This window comes from Carex rostrata, chromosome 27, assembly GCF_964058835.1.
Source record: "Carex rostrata chromosome 27, lpCarRost1.2, whole genome shotgun sequence".
Taxonomy (NCBI): domain Eukaryota; kingdom Viridiplantae; phylum Streptophyta; class Magnoliopsida; order Poales; family Cyperaceae; genus Carex; species Carex rostrata.
This window is the reverse complement of record NC_135944.1, coordinates 5,540,507-5,558,744: the sequence shown is the minus strand read 5'-3', so window position 1 is coordinate 5,558,744 and position 18,238 is coordinate 5,540,507. Positions and strand designations below refer to the sequence as shown.

The window sequence follows — 18,238 nt, the reverse complement described above, 5'->3', positions numbered from 1 at the left end:
ATTCTTGTTTGTCTACTGTTAGATGTCTATAGCATCTCTTCTAGTAATTTGACCTTGATGTTTCTTGCAATTGTGATTGAGTATTTGAAGTAGATTTATGATCAATAGTAGCCGAGAGGTGAACTTTCCATTATCGAAAGGTTGTGGATACTTCTAGCAAACCACACAATCGATTTAGGTTAGATACCAGTAGGTGAGAGCTACAGGTTGAAGCCTCGCACAAGAAATCGACTTAGATATGAACACATGTCAGCTCTGCTCGAGGGCCATGCGACCCGCATCAGAGATGATGCGAGTCGCATCATACGGGTCGCATCAGAGATGATGCGAGTCGCATGATAGGTCCAGAGAAGGCAAAGTTTGAGATGAAACCTGAAACCCTGGGAGCGCCTTTTATCATTGTTCAAAACCAAAACTTTTAATTGCTTTCATTTACTGTTAATTGAATTGACACCCGAAATTAGGAAATTGAAACGAATTCAAACCAAACCCTTCACACTTCTAGTACCTAACTCGGATTTGTAGAAATTTAGAATCGAATTAAACCGTCCATGAGGATCGATACCTTAATATACTACACGGATAGGGTTGTGCACTTGCAACCTTAGACGAGAGTAAATTCAAGGTTTAAACTGGTACAACTTGTTGTACCTGAAACTTTGTAAGCACACTCTGAGAAGCGAACAAGTTTTTGGCGCCGTTGCCGGGGGCGGCTATCAATTCCTTTCTAGATTTACACTTTTCTTAGTTAATCTAGATTTTAGTTTGTATCTTTTCTTTTGCTTTACTTCCTTATTACTAAAAACTGGCTTTCATCCCCCCTCCTGAGGAGCAGAGGACCACTCTTTGACGAAACACCTCCAGAAGACACAGTTCCTGCTCAGACATCAACTGAAGCGACCCGCACAGAGGTTGACGCGACTCGCATCACAACTGAAGCGACTCGCATCACAGAGACAATGTCAGAACATCCGAGCAGGGAGGACAGGGATGCAGAAAGAAATAGAGAAATAGAAGACTTGACCGACCAGTCTGACGACGACATGGATGTCTTCATGCCAAGGACCTTGCGAGAGTTCAATGTACCTAGGGCTGGAGATGTGCGAGGTGCAATCCGGCTGCCACGCATTCCAGGACAACAACCCAACTTCAATCCGGGAGTTGTCAACATGGTGCAGCAGAACACTTTTCATGGACTCGACCACGAGGACCCGCACTCCCATCTCCAAACATTCCTCGAGTGCATCACGACCATCAAAACCAACGGTGAGAATGCTGATTACACCAAGCTTGCTCTATTTCCTTTCACTCTTAGGGACAAAGCAAAGAAATGGTTAGGATCTTTACCTAGGGACTCAGTTTTGACTTGGAGGGAATTGTCCAAATTGTTTCTGACCAGATTTTTGCCTCATAAACGAACTGCCAAGGTAAGACATGACCTGACCAGCTTTAGTCAAATTTTTTATGAACCCCTGAATGAGGCATGGGAAAGGTTTAGAGAACTGCAGTACTCTTGTCCACACCACGGTATACCAGACTGGCTCTTGATCCAAACGTTTTATGACGGCTTGAACGAGAGCACTCGTGCTTACGTCGACGCTGTTGCTGGAGGAGCGCTGATGTCAAGGGAGCCTTTAGAGGCTATGAACTTGATAGACAGCATGGCGCAGAACCAGCAATGGTCCGGCCATGACAACTCAAGACGAAGAGGAGGCCAAGGAGGTAGCCAAGGAGGTGGCAAGTACGAGATAGATCACATCACGGCTCTCACCGCTAAGATGGACGCCATGCAGAGAGCGATGGACAAGCTTAGCGTCAAAGCAGTTGAACAGCAACCTCAAACATGCGTCATGTGTGGTGATGAGAGACATGCTTACGAGCAATGTCCATTGGTGCAAGCTGATGAGGAGAGCGAGCAGGTCAACTCCATCAACAATGAACCTTCCTTTTTTCCAAAACCTCCCTTCAACCGATCCTACTCCAAGGATCCAATGGAACAACAGAATTGGAATAGGAATCACAACAACCCTGCGCCTTTCAACAATGCTCCCAGGCCCCCTTTCACCAACCCCACCAACAACAATAACTCCTTCATCAATCCATCATCTGGCAACAACTGGAACAATTCTTCTGGAGGAGGCAACAACAGAAACTTCTACCAAAACACCTCCTTCCCCAATCAGAACAACCGAGCACCTCAACCTGGCCCTTCCAGACCATATGTGCCTCCCTATGCGACGAACTTCACACACGAGCAAGGGAAGATGAACCAGATGATGTGGGAACAAATGCAATCGATGGCAACTCAAATGGCCACCCAAAGCAAATTGTTGGAGCAACTGAGTCATATCGTCACTTCTAGCCAACCTCAAGCTGGCAAACTGCCAGCGCAGCCAGAACCAAACCCCAGAGGAGAAGCTAAGGCGATCACACTGAGGAGTGGGACCCAGTACGATGAACCAGCTTTCCCAACTGGTCAGATTCTAACTGATGCGACTGGCACCACCATTGATGCGACTGGCACCATCATTGATGCGACTGGCACCACCACTGATGCGACCGGCACCACTACAGTGCGACTCGCATCGACACCAGAAGAACCTGTGGATGCGACCCACAATGGTACATTGCGACCCGCATCAAGAGAGTCTGACAAGTCTGACAAAGAGAAAGGGAAGGGGTTGAGAAATTGGCACATTACAGACCACCTGTGCCCTTTCCCCGACGATTAGCTGAGAACAAGTTGAACGCACAATTCGCGAAATTCACTGAGGTGATCAAAGGCCTGCAAATCACGATCCCGTTCACCGATGCCTTGACTCAAATGCCCTCCTATGCCAAGTTCCTGAAGGATATTCTATCCAATAAGCGAAGATTGGGGGGAAATGAAACGGTGAAGTTGACAGAACAATGCAGTGCCATTCTGAAGAACGACCTACCTCCCAAATTGGACGATCCAGGTAAGTTCTCCATTCCTTGCATCATAGGAAAGGCGACAATCAGGAAAGCTCTATGCGATCTAGGAGCAAGTGTGAGTCTCATGCCACGCACGATCTACGAGCGAATGGGGGTAGGTGAGCTCAGTTTCACTGAGCCACTACCAGACGTGCCAGCACCACCTTCTCCTCCTATCCAGCCCACTTCTCCAGTCCATGATGATGTCGCCATGCCAGATGTCCCTCTCTCTCCTGCCCACCCTTACACTTCTCCTATGCACTTCCATGATTCCACATTCCAGGCAGACACATCTCCCTTCCAGGCAGGCACATCTACCTATCATGCTGGCCCCTCCACTTCCTATGCTGGTCCTTCTTATCCACCACCCATTCCCTCACCTACTATCCAGGATGTCTACAGCCTCGTCTATGACATGAGGCGTGAGCAGGGTGCCATACTCTATGATTTACAGCGCAGGGTGGGAGACATTGAGGATGTTCTGCGCGATTGGAGGTTCGACCCCTCCGATGACTGAGCAGGTTTGTTTTTCTTCTCCCCTTCCCTTTGTTTTATCCTAGAGTCTTGAAGCATTGAGGACAATGCTCAGACTAAGCTTGGGGGGGTGACTTTAGGATTTTTAGGATTTATTCGTTCTTACTTAGGCCATGTTTACTTGTTTATTGCATTTTTAGGTAGGAATTTGTGTGATTGTGTAAATTGGAAACTTTTTGAATAATTGTTGGTGTTGATCAGGATGACCCTAGGAGATTCGAACTATCCCATAATTGACCAACAAACTGATGAGGATGAATGTTTTGACCATTTGTAATAATGAAAACTTGAAATGTATTGAGAAACTCATTTAGAAATTGACTTGTGCCTTCTCAAATAGGGAAATAGGGGTTATTGATAAAGAAAGTTTGGGATATCATTTGGTATGAATGAATATCAAAGGATGTGTGTATTCATGATATGTACAAAAGAATAAAAATATAATAATAGATGGAGAAACCAAGAGTACTGGCAATAAGTCCTTTTTAGGGCGCCTTTGAGCTCATCTCCTAAAAAAAAAAAAAAAAAAAAAAAGAAAAAAAAAAAGAGAAGAAACGAAAAGACGGAGAACATAAGAGTACTGGCAATAAGTCCTTTTAGGGCGCCTTTGAGCTCGTCTCCCACTTAGAAAAAAAAGAAAATTTTGCACATATCAACACGCGAAGTCTGCAACTTTCTGACCTAAGCTTGTTCCAAGCTTGGGGGGGTTGAAAAGGGAAAATCTCCACAAATGAGGACAATAGTTAAATAGATAATTGATAACTTGATTGATTCAAGTGCTCAGCTTTACAAGTATTCAAATATTTCAGAATTTGAAGTTTGGTTGGTCGATTTGTGTGGAGAATCAAGGTTAAATAGGAAAGTCCAAGTTATACCAACATGATTTTTAAAGTTCCCAATTGAAACAACTCATATAAATTCTTACATTTAGGAAACTCGCATTTAGAATTTAGATTGGTACCAATGTTTAGATTTCTGCTTGAGGACAAGCAAAGGTTAAGCTTGGGGGAATTTGATGTCACATTATTAGACCTATTATATTGACTTGTTTCCATACAGAAAATGATATTTTGAACCAACAAATAGCACCTTTTACATTGAATATCCCTAGAATGTGGTACTGCTATGTTTTGGTTCCCACTTTGCAGGAATCAGGTGAAATCAGGCAAAAGGCAGACTTCAGGAAGCTCTTATGCGAGTCGCATTCACCTGGTGCGAGTCGCATCCAAGCCCAAAGCGACCTGCGATGCGACCCTCACTGCTCTCTCTTGAAGACCATCTGATGCGAGTCGCATCAACTGTTGCCGCCCAATTCAAATTCGACCTGATAAGCTCCAAGTCAGATCTAATGCCTATATAAAGAGGTCCTAAGCCAGAAATTGGGGAGCTTTTGCCCCCTTTACATTCCAGAACACTTAGAGAGCAGAGATCAAGAGAGAAGAAGGAGATTAGAGCTTGCTTGAAGAAGAGGAGAAGAAGAGAAGATTGCAAGATCATCTCCAATCCACCTTGGATCTTCGAGCTTCATCATGATCTGCTTATTCTATCTCTCTTTTATGCTTTGTTTCATCATGACTGAGTAGATCTTTAGTTCCTAGGGTTAGGATGTAGTCTCATAACTTTGTCTTTGAGTTGCATGTTGATTCGATCTAAGTTTGAACTTGTGTGATTCTTTGTTTGAGTATTCATTGATTGCTTGATTTTGATTGCTTGATTGATTCTTGTTTGTCTACTGTTAGATGTCTATAGCATCTCTTCTAGTAATTTGACCTTGATGTTTCTTGCAATTGTGATTGAGTATTTGAAGTAGATTTATGATCAATAGTAGCCGAGAGGTGAACTTTCCATTATCGAAAGGTTGTGGATACTTCTAGCAAACCAGACAATCAATTTAGGTTAGATACCAGTAGGTGAGAGCTACAGGTTGAAGCCTCGCACAAGAAATCGACTTAGATATGAACACATGTCAGCTCTGCTCGAGGGCCATGCGACCCGCATCAGAGATGATGCGAGTCGCATCATACGGGTCGCATCAGAGATGATGCGAGTCGCATGATAGGTCCAGAGAAGGCAAAGTTTGGGATGAAACCTGAAACCCTGGGAGCGCCTTTTATCATTGTTCAAAACCAAAACTTTTAATTGCTTTCATTTACTGTTAATTGAATTGACACCCGAAATTAGGAAATTGAAACGAATTCAAACCAAACCCTTCACACTTCTAGTACCTAACTCGGATTTGTAGAAATTTAGAATCGAATTAAACCGTCCCTGAGGATCGATACCTTAATATACTACACGGATAGGGTTGTGCACTTGCAACCTTAGACGAGAGTAAATTCAAGGTTTAAACTGGTACAACTTGTTGTACCTGAAACTTTGTAAGCACACTCTGAGAAGCGAACACCCGCTCCCGTAAACTCTTATAATGATTTCAAATATTTTGTTACATTTATAGACGATTTTTCACGACTAACATACTTATATTTATTAAAAAATAAAAGTGAGGTTTTTTCTCATTTCCAAGATTTTTCGAATTTAATTGAAAATCAATACAATACTAGAATTAAAATTCTTAGAACCGATAATGGAACGGAATTTGTAAATCAAAATTTTTCAAATTATTTGAAACAAAAGGGAATTATACATCAAACAACTTGTGTTTATACTCCACAACAAAATGGAATTTCCGAAAGAAAAAATCGTCATTTACTTGAAATGACAAGAGCACTTATGTTTCAAACCAATGTTCCAAAAATCTATTGGTCGGATGCCGTTCTCACTGCAACTTATTTGATAAATAGATTGCCAAGTGTCGTTTTAAAAAATAAAAGTCCATTAGAAATTATTTACCAAAGAAAAATAATTTTTAGCCACCTAAGAATTTTTGGATGTACATGTTATGTACACCAAAATAAAAGAGATAAATTAGATCATACTTCTATAAAAACTATTTTTTTAGGATATTTATCTCAAAAAAAAGGTTACAAATGCTATGATCCTATAAATAAATTTTTTTATATTTCTAGAGATGTAACATTTTTTGAAAATGAGCCATATTTTAAAAATAAAGATGAGATTGATAATCAAATTATCACAAATGACTTTGTTATTCCCATGTCTACTAATCAAATTATTGAGCAAAGGATTGTAGGAAATGACGAAGAAGAAGGAGAAAGAGAAGGAGAAGAAGAAGAAAATAATAATACTCCTCAAAGTGGAGCCGGGGAGGAAGAAAATGAAAATATTGAAGAAGAAAATATTGAAGAAGAACCTAGGAGGAGGTCAACTCGTCATCGACAACCATCAACAAGGTTACGAGATTTCGTAACCTATAAGGTTCAATATCCTATTGAAAAGTTTATTTCATATAAAAATATTTCAAAATCCCACCGTGCATTTCTTAGTTCAATTTCTAAAATAGATGAGCCAAGAAATTTTGAGGAAGCCATTAATCAACCGGTGTGGTATAAGGCTATGGAAGAAGAACTTCAAGCCTTAGAAAAAAATAACACATGGACCATTGTACCATTACCAAAAAATAAAAAACCGGTTGGATGCAAATGGATTTATAAAATAAAATACCAAAGTGATGGTACCATAGAACGGTATAAAGCTCGGCTAGTTGCCAAAGGGTATACCCAAACATATGGTATTGATTACCAAGAGACCTTTGCTCCGGTAGCAAAGATGAACACCATAAGGATTTTACTTTCCATCGCGGTAAATAATGAGTGGAATTTATATCAAATGGATTTTAAAAATGCATTTCTTCAAGGAATACTTGAGGAAAAGGTTTATATGACCCTACCACCGGGTCATGTAAAAGAAAAAAATACTAATCTTGTTTGTAGGTTAAAAAAATCAATTTACGGACTTAAACAATCTCCAAGGGCATGGTATGGAAAACTTTCTCAATTTTTAATTTTTCTTGGTTTTAAAGTAAGCCAATCGGATACCTCACTATTTTCAAAACATGAAAATAATGATACCACAATTGTCCTTGTTTATGTTGATGACATAATTATAACCGGAAATAATTGTGAAAAAATTAACAATGTTAAAAAATACTTGAAAGAAAAATTCGAAATTAAAGACCTTGGTAGACTTAAATATTTTCTAGGAATTGAAATAGCTCATTCGATCAAGGGTTTATTTATCTCACAAAGAAAATATACCATTGATCTTCTAAAAGAAACGGGAAAATTAGGATCCAAACCGGTCTCAACACCAATTGATAGTAATTGTAAATTAAATTCCGAAGAAGGGGAACCGTTGGAAGATATTAACCAATTCCAACGGCTTGTAGGTAAGTTAATTTACTTAACGGTAACTAGGCCGGATATATCATTTGCGGTAAGCCAAATTAGTAAATTTATGCATGCACCAAGGAAACCTCACTTGGATGCCATAGATAGAATTTTGAGATACTTGAAAAAATCACCCGGAAAGGGTATATGGATGAAAAATAACAAATCTAATGAAGTGTGTGGCTATTCTGATGCAGATTGGGCCGGAAGCTTTGATAGAAAATCAACAACCGGCTATTGCACATTTGTAGGCGGAAATTTAGTCACATGAAAAAGCAAGAAGCAAAATGTCGTGGCTCGATCAAGTGCGGAAGCAGAATATCGTGCCATGGCATCCACCGCAAGCGAACTCACGTGGATTAAACAATTGCTTGAAGAGTTGAACTTTAAAATTGACAAGCCAATGAAGATGTTTTGTGATAACAATGCGGCAAGGCACATTGCTTCAAATGCCGTATTTCATGAAAGAACAAAGCATATTGAAATTGATTGTCATTTCATAAGAGAGAAAGTACAAGCAAAGGAGATCGAAACCCCTTATGTGAAGAGTCAAGACCAATTAGCTGATATCTTCACTAAGGGACTAATTCTGAGAATATTTGAAGAAATAACAAGCAAGCTAGGATTAATTGATATTTATAATCCTAGCTTGAGGGGGAGTGTTGAATAATAGAATAAATAGAAGGGTAAAATTGTAATTTAGAATAGTTAGAAATGAACTGTTGGAATGTCAACGGTAAAATAGAAAGGAAGATATATATACCCCTGTATATGCTTTAGAAAATACAAGGAAAAATCAGAAAAATTACAAGTTCTCTCATCTCTCTGTTTCTATAAAAATTAACACTCATAAATTGTACATTTTTTTTTTTTTTGAGATTAAGCACAGCAAATATCCTCGTACTAATTAGCGTCTTAGCGACGCTCCCAATTAATCTTCATGCCATTCATTTTATCATCCATTGCCAGGATAACTGTCTGTCCAAATATTCCATTAATTGCGCACCTAAATGTAAAAAAGACACATAAGCAAAATATATATTTTTTTAATAAACATAATTAAAATAAAAAATATATAACAAAAGATGTTCTTTGGTGGTTTTTTAAAATAAAATCATTAGTACCAAATGGGGGATTCGGTACATCTCAAGGTGTACCAAACCCTTGATTCGATACAACTCTTTTTAACCCTCTGCAGTAGGAAGGCCACAGAAAATCCAAAAAAAGGGTGCCGAACCCTTGATTCGGTGCATCTCTTTTTTTTTTTTTTAGATGATGTTGTTGTATCGAACCATAAATTGAATACACCCTCCTGTTTATTTTTTATTTTTAAAAAGGTGATACCCCCAGAGGAGACTGAATCTATGTTCAATACACCCCATTTCTTACAAAATTGGATGTGATCTTGTGTGCCCAGTTGCCGCCAGTTCTTTCAAACAGAAAGAAGTCAAGACTGACTCAAATGCATCTTGATTATTGAACTAAACTTAAGTATTTTATTTTATTTTATTTTTTTTTGTGTGGAAGAAAGTGGGTTAAACTCACCGATTTCATTACACGGTTTTCTTTAGGGATTTCTCCTTCAAGAGCAAATTCATTGGAAATTAGTTGACCCACAAAAAAACCATAGACGGAGAGTGAGATTGAGAAGAGACAGAGACGAACCAATCAAAAATATATTTTATTATTACAGGGGACAAATCGGAAGATACTGAATTGGGCATAATAAAGTGGAGTTCAGATCCCCTAAACTTAAATTTTGTGTTTACATCTGGACCGTCCGATCTGTTTTGACATAGATATTAAAGAGATCAATACATTCTACTTTGAATCGGACGGTGAGGATGTAAGATAGATTATTATGTTACCTTAGAGGATCCGGAACGCACAACTAAGCTGAGACGGTGAGACCATACTGTTTCAATTCTTTTCCCTTCCATTTTCTATTTTCTTGTGTGTGAAGTGTCAAATTTACTCCTCATCAAAAGTTTTAGAAGCAGATCCGGTCCGGTCCATTCATGGCAGCAAAAGTAGGTTGGACCCAATGAGGGATTTTCGGGCTTTAATTAAATTATAAAATGATTACAATTAGATGGAACCCATAATATATTTCCCATTCTAGCATACTGATACTGTCGGTATAATAGAATAACAACACTGGCTTTTGGGTTTCTGGTACAATTAATGCTAGGTGAAATTCTTTTGGGATTTTGATAACTTTGTCTCCTTTTTATTGATTGAGGAGAGGTCCCAAAAAAAAAAAAAAAACCTTAAAATCATTGATTGCTTAAAGGATTTATTTATTAGGTGAATTAATAGTTTAATGCTTGGTTTGTTAGGTGAATTATTACAATAAGAAAAAAAATCACACATGGTCCAACATAAAAATGACAAATCAATTACATTGAAAATAAGGTACAACATACATGATAGCACAACATAGTGAATTGAATAAAGATAAATCACCGGCACACACAATTTAAATTGCATACATGATATAACGAAATAAAAGAAAATCAAATAAGGATACAAGATGATGTATAAATATAGATGCAAACTTCGCTTAGCGCAATCATTGTTGTTTGTAGCTAAGCACACTATATTTGGTTTGAATAAAAGAAAGTACAGTTTGAATAAAAGTAAGGATAAACAATAAGATGCCGGCAATAACAGAGATGGTTATCCATGGATTCGAGCAGTAGCGTTTCTTGAACTCTCCATATACTCTATAGGTACTTCTTTGATAATGTGCCATCACCTTCTTCTCCAAAAGTACAAGCACTTCAGGTGTCATGAAACTATCAGAAATAAAAGTTTTGAGCTCTTGTACACAGCGCAAAACATCCTTATCGTCAAACGTTGTTCTTGGGATAACACCATTCTCTCGCAATACTCGGACATCTGCTTCTGTTTTTAACAAGCAGGACATGCATGCAACATAGGCTGTAATGGGGAGCCCACAGTGGCCCCCATACGTATATTCAAATCTTAAAAGACTTTCATAGCGTTTAGTACTATATTGCAAAAAATACAAGGGTGTTATTTGCATCATTTTAGATAATCTCCTGTTGTTAGAGAAAGACAAATCAAAGCCACCATTATCCTTTACAAAAAAAATTTGAGATAGTTGCAACTCTGTTGCACTAGGTATATGGAAGTGGCTAAGCTTGTTAGATTCAGAGAATTTCCGGTATTTCCCATCGGGGGTTCGTGACCAATGGAAGATGTGTAGTAGATGTTTGAAGCCACCATTAGGAAGGGTACCACCATCCTTTTTTGATGAGTGCTCTCCTGGAAGGAGGCCACGAATGTATGAGAGCGCAATTTGATGGATTGGGGTAACAAAAAGTTTGCTTAAGGTTGAAAGGTCTGTATATAGAACTTCAACAACAAACCACGGTATCTGGTAGTTCATGGTCAACAATAGACATTTGTTCTCCAGTCGATGTTCTAATAGAAATTGTATTAAATTTTCAATGTCTCTATGCGTTAGACCTTTTGGAAGATTATTTTTGTCAAGTATTTTATTCTGAAAATTATTTTTGTGCTCTCCCCTTGATAACAGCACAAATAATAAGAAGCAACTATTGACCAGTAGGTGTTCTATGAAACGTTTGCTATTTTCAGAACGAAAATTTTCATCGGCCCCACGATAGTAGCTCCAGGCTAGATCTTCTTTGTCTTGCATGTATTCAAGATATGAACGTAAGTTGAGACCAAACTTTTGGATCATACATGCAACATAGTGCAACTTTTGGGTTTCAGGTATTAAAGAGGCTCCAAAATCATCCCAACGTTGCCAATCAAAAATTATTGATGGCTTTTTTTCAATGTTGCTATTCATTGATGGCCTGGTTGCATGGGAGAGGTGCTGGTTGTCAATTCGAGCTTCGATGTTCATAACCCACTCATCCATTTCATCGTTTGATGTGGATCTTTTATCTACTGGTTGTATTTCAGCTTCTTGTTGTATGGCATCATTACTCATTTCTGACTGTCTTCCTGATTAATCCACAAACAAGCTATTCTGAAATAATGTGGAACGTGATTAACTATTGAATACTTACGGATGATTAACCATCAAAGGTTAAGGTTTCATTAGATAATTTGTTGCACAAGTAAACCTAGGGCTGTCAAATGGGTAAAACTAAGGATAATTTGTACGCACGCAATTTTCTTTATTCGTTAAGATAACAAGTAACAAAATGCATAATGGATAATTACCAAAATAAATTGATTGATTATATAATTCAATTAAAACATATAACAAATATATATTTTTATTAAGTATAAAAATAATTTTTTTAAACCATTATTTAAATTATAAATTATTAATAAATAAATTAATATAAATTTTATATTAAATAAATCGACATAAAATATAGGACAAATATATTTTATCATAATTTACTAAAAAAATATTATATCAAATGTTGTACAACCAATGTAGACATAATAATAAAACTTACAATGTTATATGTATAAATATAAAAATCATCATATATATATAATTTTATTTTATCAATTATGTAGCTTCTAACGAGTACAAAATAGCTCTTAATCATATTCTTTTCAGATAAGCTAATAAAAAAGTTTCTTATCTCCATATCCATATTTGTTAAATTAATAAAAAAAATTCTTACTTGATCATATCTGTTTTACCAAATACGATATGCATCGGGTAAACAAATAAAAAAGTTTGATTGACATTCTTTGTAAAACAAAAAACACCAAAAAGAAAACTTGGTACATAATTTCCAATTAAATAACAAAGGTCAATATATATGAGATGACAGATGATATATACCTTTCTATTTTAGACTAACTTAAATTTCGGCCACATTTTAGTATGTAAAGTACAACTTATAAATGTTCCATTTTTCTGAAATTGTGTTCTTAAATATATTAGTCTAAATATTATTAGTTACCATTTGACTAAATACAATATTTAAGCCCTTGAGATAGTTAAAGATTGAAACGTAGCATTAAGCCTAGATATATAAAAATTGTTACAAACGAGACACTCTGTCTAATACGTAAACTAGAATTCATATCACTATTCAGTCTTAAAATTATATACACAAATCTACCTCAAATTACTAATGCTTACTAATTAATAGATAACGCCTTGATCAATAACCGATCTAAAGTAATATCCAAAACAAAAGGCATGCACACACTCTCTGGGATATGAAACTAATTAACAAATCTCCCGACACAACTATTCGTAACATCTAGCTAGCATACACACACACACACTGAACCTTTTGTGAAAACTTACCGATCGGACAAATAAAAATTAGTATTAGAAAAAAAAGATGCTGAGAATTAGAGAGAAAATGTAGAGATAAGTACCAAAGGAGAGGAGGCCTGTCTTTGTGTAGCGAGGAGGCGAATTAGAAAGCTTAGGAGAGAATACTATAGAGATCCTCTGCTACGTATTCAAAGTCTCTCTGTGTAGCGAGCTGTATAGATTGGACAATTTTATTTAAATTTAACCTCTATCTTCGGTTCAATATTGAAAAAAGTTTGGGCTGAACAAGATGATTTGAGTAAAGCAATTACACATTGGTGGAAATCTAAAATGATTGAAATTAAACCAAAGATTTAAATTAAACTAGAAATCAAATCATCATTCCATCTTAAAATGATCTACATGTACAAATTCGACGGAAATTAAATCTTAGTAGTGAATGGATAACGGTCTAAGTAACAACTCTAAAGTAACCAATTACTATATATATATCATCTCCAAAAATAGAGAAAAACCAAAATGCACACTAGTCATATGAAACTAACAAATCTCCCAAAACAACAATTGACAAACAAATTGATCTAGTAAGCATATATACACAAATCGGAGGATCGATTCACTAATATTTGGGTCATCCAATTAGGATTTGGAGAAATAAAAATTAGTATCGAATAAAATATGATTATAATTAGGTAGAGAAATAGGTAGAGAGAAGTACCAAAGAGGAGAGGACGACCGTCTTCGTAATTTTTTTATTAGGGCGTGAGGAAACACTCAGGTAAGGTAGTCAATCTTATATATTAAATGCATGTCCCTAACCTACTTCACAAGCAAAGGCATTAATATATTCTAAGGTAAAGCAAGTAGGATTGGATTCTCTCTCTGCCTTTTTCTCACTTCAATTAGACAATGCATCTTAGTTAATGAAATCTTGTTATATGTTCCATGTAAATGGAATCCAAGAAAAGAACTAAGTCTCCTTATTAATTAACACGTGTTTGTGCCGTCAATTTGAAAATTAATTAATACTCCTTGCTATTTGTAGGTGTTTATAGGTTATACATTTGGCTTGGGTACAATTGAGATCCATCTTGACATTATGACTATGCTTCAAATTTTTATAATGGATAATTTTGATGAAATTTTGTAATGCTAGCTTGAATAATATACATATAACAGACAAGATTTCACACTATTTAAATTTCTAGTCCCTGTTTTAATTATTTATTTAGTGCTTTAAATAGGCTTAATTTATTAATTTCCAACGGATTCATATATGAAAATTTTAATCTGAGGCCCTAGTCTATAAAATTGTACAATAATTTTATTTTAAGATTAGGACCAGCAAATGTTCACTCAATAGCGACCCTCCAGATATTCTTTGTTGAGCCTTGAAATGTAAACATTATCAGGACCAATTAATCAATATCAGAATATTCCATTATTTGCGGACCTGGATGTAAAAAAAGACAGTAGTTGCAGAGACAAGATATGTTGGGCCATTTACAAAAAGATTCATTAAATTTGGAATAATATTAACTGTATGTCTCTAACCTACTTCACAAGCAAAGGCGTTATTAATTATATTCCAAGGTAAAAGCATATGGAATTGGTATTGCTTGAAGATATATAGGACATTTGGATTCTCTTATTGGGCATAGAAAAACCCATCTCTGCATTTGGGTTGGTTGCTCTTATGTCCACAAAATAGCAATCTCAAAATTTATTTTATTGTTAAGCCCAGAAATGTAAGCCTTAATGGGATCAATTAATACACATAAGAATATTCCATTAATTGCGGACCTGGATGTAAAAAAAAAAAGGAACAACAGTGATGAGATATTGAGATATGTTGGGGCATTTGCTGAAATACCCATTAAATTTCTGGGCTTTTCACAAGTGTGCTAATTGCATCACACTAAGACATCAATGAGCCACGAGCATGCTTTCCGAAATTGGTTGCAATGATTTACCGTTGTTTATTATTTCAAATTTCTCTTTGGGGATTCGAGTCCAATGAAAGGTGTGGACTAGATGTTTAAAGCCACCTGGGGGAAGGGTAATGTTACAATGCTAGTTGAATTTCTGTTTGAATTAGTACTAGACTGAGTCTTTGTTCACAACCATAAACTACATATTATATGAGAAAAAACAAAATACAGGTTTCAGATTGTATATGTAATTCAGATGTTTATATTTCTACTCCGTCAAGCTCTCTAATGCCATGAAAAGTGGATAGAATCAGCGACGGAGCTAGATAATTTATATTGGGACCGTTTAAATGTAAAATGTAAAAATATTTAATGTGCAGTATAGGGACTTCAATAATAAAAATGTTTGATAAAAATGTTTAATGTGCGGTGATTGAACTATATAAAAACTAAAGAAAAAAAATTCAATCATAATTAAAAAATTTAAAACCATAGGGAAGGCTAAGCACTATTTGGTTGCATTAAGAACTGTCCTCCATAGAACTAAAATAAGGCCTTGGGTGAGTTGGGTCAGAATTTTTTTTTTCCTTTTTTTTTTTTATTGAAGAGATGTCCTCAAAAAGAATATCAATCTAAAATTTTTGGATTGCTTAAAACATATCTTTATTTAAATTGTGTAGAAAGGCCTTTGGTTGCTTAAAGCATAGATTATTAATTGGCATGGGAGTATATTATTTAATATGAGAAATTAGAACTTTTGGATAAACACTCATGATTCGGAGAAATTGTATGTTCTCATAAGAAAGCTCAATTTTAATAAAGAAAGATCCATACATACATACTTGCATAGTTCATCTCTGCATCCACCACCACCCCAGTTTTTTTCATATCATCATTTTGCACCTTTTCTGGTACAACATTCTCTGATGCCTTTTCTGGTACCACTTTCTCTAGCACCTTTTCTGGTACAACTTTCTCTAACACCTCAGCTATTGGTTCACTCTCTTTTTCTCCTCTCGGTATGTAGCTCTCTTTATCCTTTGAAGAAGCAATGTCACTATCTTCTTGCCTCGATATCTGTGCTTTCTCTTCTTTCTCCCTCCCATTTCGATGTCTTCTACTCCTACTAGGACTTCTACTCCTATCACTACAAGTAGAACAGCTCCTAGATCTTCTATGGCTTCTACCTCTCTCTCTTCCTGTGTACTTGGTACCAGTAATAGCTCTACCCTTTCTTATTTTTGATTTACCAGTACCAGCTTTTCGTTTTTCGCAAGTCGAGCAACTACTGACAGAGTAATAGCTTGAGTAAGACGAAGAGGTAGGCGAGATGCTGGGTTGGCGAGGCCTCTTTCTAGATTTCTTCTTTGATTTTTTCAATTTACGTGGCTTCTTCCTGCCACTGTCAGATGAATCAGAAGAGTAACTGCGCTTCCTATTTGAAGATTTTGATTTCTTCAATCTGATTTTTTCCTAAAATATAGATCCAAAATGCAATTAATACTTCAATATTTCAATTAGGTTTTACTATTCAAGCAATTAGTTAGAAAATCATAATTTCTGGTGCAAATAAGGCACTTCAAGATATGAAATCAGACATAATTAAATCAATAGTTCAATATTTCTGGTAAAGATTTTAACAAAGCATTTTCAGCTTCATGCAGCGCATGGACCATTTGAAGTCCTGTTTTGAATATATAGTTCATGCGCTGCATGAAGCCAAAACTGCTCTGTTAAAATCTTTACTCATTATTTCAATTAGGTTATACTATTCAAGCAATTACTTAGAATTTTATAATTTCTGGTACAAATAAGACACTTAAACTAATTCAATCAGACATTTCTGGTAACAAGAAGCCCCAAATTGAGAAAATGCAATGGGACCCACATTCAATTACTTCAATATTTCAATTAGGTTTTACTATTTGAGTAATTAGTTGAGAAATGATAGGGGTAAAGATTTTAACAGAGTGGTTTTGGCTTCATGCAGTGCACGGACAATATAATCAAAACAACACTGCTTATTATCTATGCTGTGCATGTAGTCAAAACTGCTCTGCTAAAATATTTACCTGAATTATAATCAAAGATATATTGTCTCGTCAATAACAGAATAATATGATTTCTAGCGCAAGTAATTAACCAAGAAATTAAATAAAATTGATTGGAGAGCAACTCAAGACTGTAACAAAGAAGTCTCAAATTGAGAAAACGCAATGGGACCCAGTTGCAGTCAGTTCTTGCGAACGACTAAAGAAGTCTCAAATTGAGAAATCTTGATTATTGAACTAAACTCAAAGTATTGATTGCAAGAGAAAGATAAAGTGAAAGAGAGAGAGGAAACCTCGTCGGAGGGTTTCTTTAGGGATTTCACCTTCATGAGCAAATTCGTTAGTGCTTAGTTAACCTACGACGAAAGCATAGACGGAGATTGAGAAGAGAGAGAGAGAGAGAATTTGTGCTATTACAGGGTGCAAATCGGAAGATACTGAATTGGGGATAGCAACGCCGAATTCAGATTCTTTAAAGTAACTCAAATTTTGAGTTTGGATCTAGAGCGTCCGATATGTTTTGACACCTAGGATTCTGATCGGACGGTGACTTCGTAAACTAAAATATTATGTTACCGTAGAGGAAGCGAACCAGATAACAAAGCTGAGATCATGCTACCCGGTCCATTCATGGTATGTAGAAATGGGCTGGGCCCAGTAAGGAACTATTGGGCCTTAAATAATTTATAAGTTAATTACAATTAAATGGATCTCAGTATGGATTTCCATTCCAGTTGGGGTTTTAATAGAATTGTAACACTAGATTTTGTGGGGATTGAACTATATAAAAATTTTAAAGAAAAAACAATTCAAGCAAATTTTAATATATATAATTAAAAAACATTAAAATCATAGGGGTGGCTAAGCACCCATTGATTTGCATTAAAATCCGCCATCATAGAACTGAAACAAGGCATCGGGTCACCAGGTTTTTTTCTTTAATTCATTTCAAACATTTTTTTTCTTTTTATTTATTGAAGAGATATTCTCAAATCAATATTAAAATTTTGGATAACTTAAAGCATAGATTTATTGACTACTGGCATCGGTGTAAATTAAATTTTATAGAAAGGCCTTGGTTTGCTTAAAGCATGGATTTAATTAATTACAGATTACTAATTGGCATGGGAGCAAATTAATTAATATGAGAAATTAGAACTTTTGGAGAGACACACTCATGATTCGGAGGAATTGTATGTTCTCAAC

At 36.1% G+C, this 18,238-nt stretch overlaps 1 protein-coding gene and 1 long non-coding RNA gene across 3 annotated transcripts in view; both read right to left on the bottom strand.

The window, feature by feature from the left end:
* The window catches only part of LOC144545051 (uncharacterized), a 57,973-nt gene that overhangs the window by 12,699 nt on the left and 27,036 nt on the right, over window positions 1-18,238 (bottom strand). The gene's annotated exons all lie outside the window — the stretch shown is intronic.
* LOC144545050 (uncharacterized) lies at window positions 15,760-17,461 on the bottom strand. Its single transcript, XM_078293603.1, has 2 exons — window positions 17,326-17,461; window positions 15,760-16,454 (listed from the first exon to the last, which is right to left on the bottom strand). Exons 1-2 carry the CDS (start codon window positions 17,359-17,361, stop codon window positions 15,795-15,797), a joined length of 696 nt encoding a protein of 231 aa, XP_078149729.1. The 5' UTR covers window positions 17,362-17,461; the 3' UTR covers window positions 15,760-15,794.